This window comes from Aptenodytes forsteri, unplaced genomic scaffold (genome assembly GCF_000699145.1).
Source record: "Aptenodytes forsteri isolate BGI_AS27 unplaced genomic scaffold, ASM69914v1 Scaffold136, whole genome shotgun sequence".
Lineage (NCBI taxonomy): Eukaryota > Metazoa > Chordata > Aves > Sphenisciformes > Spheniscidae > Aptenodytes > Aptenodytes forsteri.
In genome coordinates this window covers 796,872-798,741 of record NW_008796111.1, presented here as the reverse complement: position 1 = coordinate 798,741, position 1,870 = coordinate 796,872, and the positions used below count along the sequence as shown (strand labels likewise).

The 1,870-nt window shown below is 68.7% G+C and overlaps 1 protein-coding gene across 1 annotated transcript in view; it reads left to right on the top strand.

Moving 5' to 3' along the window:
- Window positions 1-1,870, top strand: part of FPGS (folylpolyglutamate synthase) — a 7,014-nt gene that overhangs the window by 3,198 nt on the left and 1,946 nt on the right. Inside the window, exons 7-13 of the mRNA XM_009286987.2 lie at window positions 408-469; window positions 569-671; window positions 751-828; window positions 900-1,047; window positions 1,128-1,226; window positions 1,457-1,607; window positions 1,726-1,801. Of these exons, the coding sequence (XP_009285262.2) occupies window positions 408-469; window positions 569-671; window positions 751-828; window positions 900-1,047; window positions 1,128-1,226; window positions 1,457-1,607; window positions 1,726-1,801 (717 nt within the window). The remainder of the gene's footprint in view (window positions 1-407; window positions 470-568; window positions 672-750; window positions 829-899; window positions 1,048-1,127; window positions 1,227-1,456; window positions 1,608-1,725; window positions 1,802-1,870) is intronic.

Below are 1,870 nucleotides of genomic sequence, written 5' to 3'. Positions count from 1 at the left end.
TGCCCCAGTGCCGGTTGGGGATGCCCTGTGTCATCCCCTTATGCCTGCTCTGCCTGGCAGGACCCGGTGCATGCCAGCATGCCGGCGTACTTCCGCTTCCTCACCATCATGGCCTTCCACGTCTTCCTGCAGGAGAAGGTAGGTGGTGGTGGCCTCCAGCTTGTGATGGGGATGGTGGGGACCTCAGGGAGGGGGGGGACATAGGGTCCAGCCCCCACTTGGGACAGAACTTGCATGGGTCAGGCTGACATGGCTGTAACCAGGGGATACTGTGCCAGGTGGATGGTCCCCCCATGAGCGGGGCACGGGTTTAGAGGGGTGGTGGCAGGGACACGGCACCACCTGCATCCATGGGGACACATGCTGCTGGTGGCCTTGTGATGGCTCTGGTGTCCCTGTGTCCCTAGGTGGACCTGGCGGTGGTGGAGGTTGGCATTGGCGGCGCCTACGACTGCACTAACATCATCAGGTAGGAGCCTTCAGGGCTGAGCCTGTCCCCCAGGGCTGCCAGGGCCTGCTGTCTCCGTGGTGGGGGGACAGCGGGGACATTGCCACGCTGCGTCCCCAGGGCGCCGGTGGTGTGTGGGGTCTCCTCCCTGGGCATCGACCACACCAGCATCCTGGGGGACACCATGGAGAAGATCGCCTGGCAGAAGGGGGGCATTTTTAAGGTAGGGAGACCCGGTCCTCCCCCTCTCGCGGTTTCGGGGTGTGTTCCCCCATGGCCCTGAGCACCCCTGTCCTTTGCAGCCCGGCGTGCCGGCATTCACAGTGGTGCAGCCAGAGCAGCCGCTGGAGGTGCTGAGGGACCGAGCCCAGGAGCGGGAGGTGAGTTGGGTGGCAGGGGGGGTGGATGGGGGGTACCCCATGGCGAGGGGCTCAGCCTCCTCTCCCCGCAGTGTCTCCTCTACCTCTGTCCGGAGCTGGACGCCTTCGAGGAGGGCCGCCGGGTGCTGGAGCTGGGGCTGGCGGGCACTCACCAGCGCTCCAACGCCGCCCTGGCCTTGCAGCTGGCGCGGACCTGGCTGCAGCGCCGCGGCTGCCGGGGTAAGGTGGGGGGACAGGGACGGGGGGTCGGACCCCGCTGTGGCCCCTGGGGTCTCAGCGGAGCACCCGTTCCCCCCCAGGTCTCGGGGAGCTGAAGGAAGTGCTGCCAGGCACCGAGCTGGCAGGGAGGCCGGTGCCGCTGGCGCCTGCCTTTCGACCCACTGACGCCATGATCCAAGGTGCAGTACGTCTCTTTGACCAAAGGTGCAGTGCGGCTGTGCGGGGACCCCACCCCGCCATGTCGCAGGGCTCAGGAGGTGGGGTGGGGGCCCACGCTGGGCCCCCGGCCAGCGCCGCCTGTGCTGGAGGGCACAGCCTGGCTGCCCGCCCCGCATTTGATCCCCACGGGGGTCCTGGTGCTGGAGGGGGGTGTGGGGGTCTCAGCCATGCCCTGTGCCACCCACCCCAGGCCTGCGGGACACGGAATGGTTGGGCCGGACCCAGGTGCTGCCCCGCGGCCCCGTGACGTGGTACCTGGATGGGGCCCACACCACCAGCAGCGTCCAGGCCTGCGTCCGCTGGTTCCGCCAGGCCGCCCTCAACCAGGACAAGCCCCACGAGTAAGGAGGGGACACGAGGTGGGGGGGACACGAGGGGGGAGGACACACGGCAGGGGGGCGCGGTGGTGGTGCTGGGGGTTCCCATGGAGCATGGGCCACCCGCCCTTTCTCCTCGCAGCGGCTCCGAGGTGCGCGTGCTGCTCTTCAACGCCACGGGGGACCGGGACATGGCGGCACTGCTCAAGCTGCTGCTGGTGAGGTTTTGGGAGGGGGGCCGGGGTGTCACTGTGCCTGGGTGCCTGGGTTCTCTGCCTGTGCTGGGA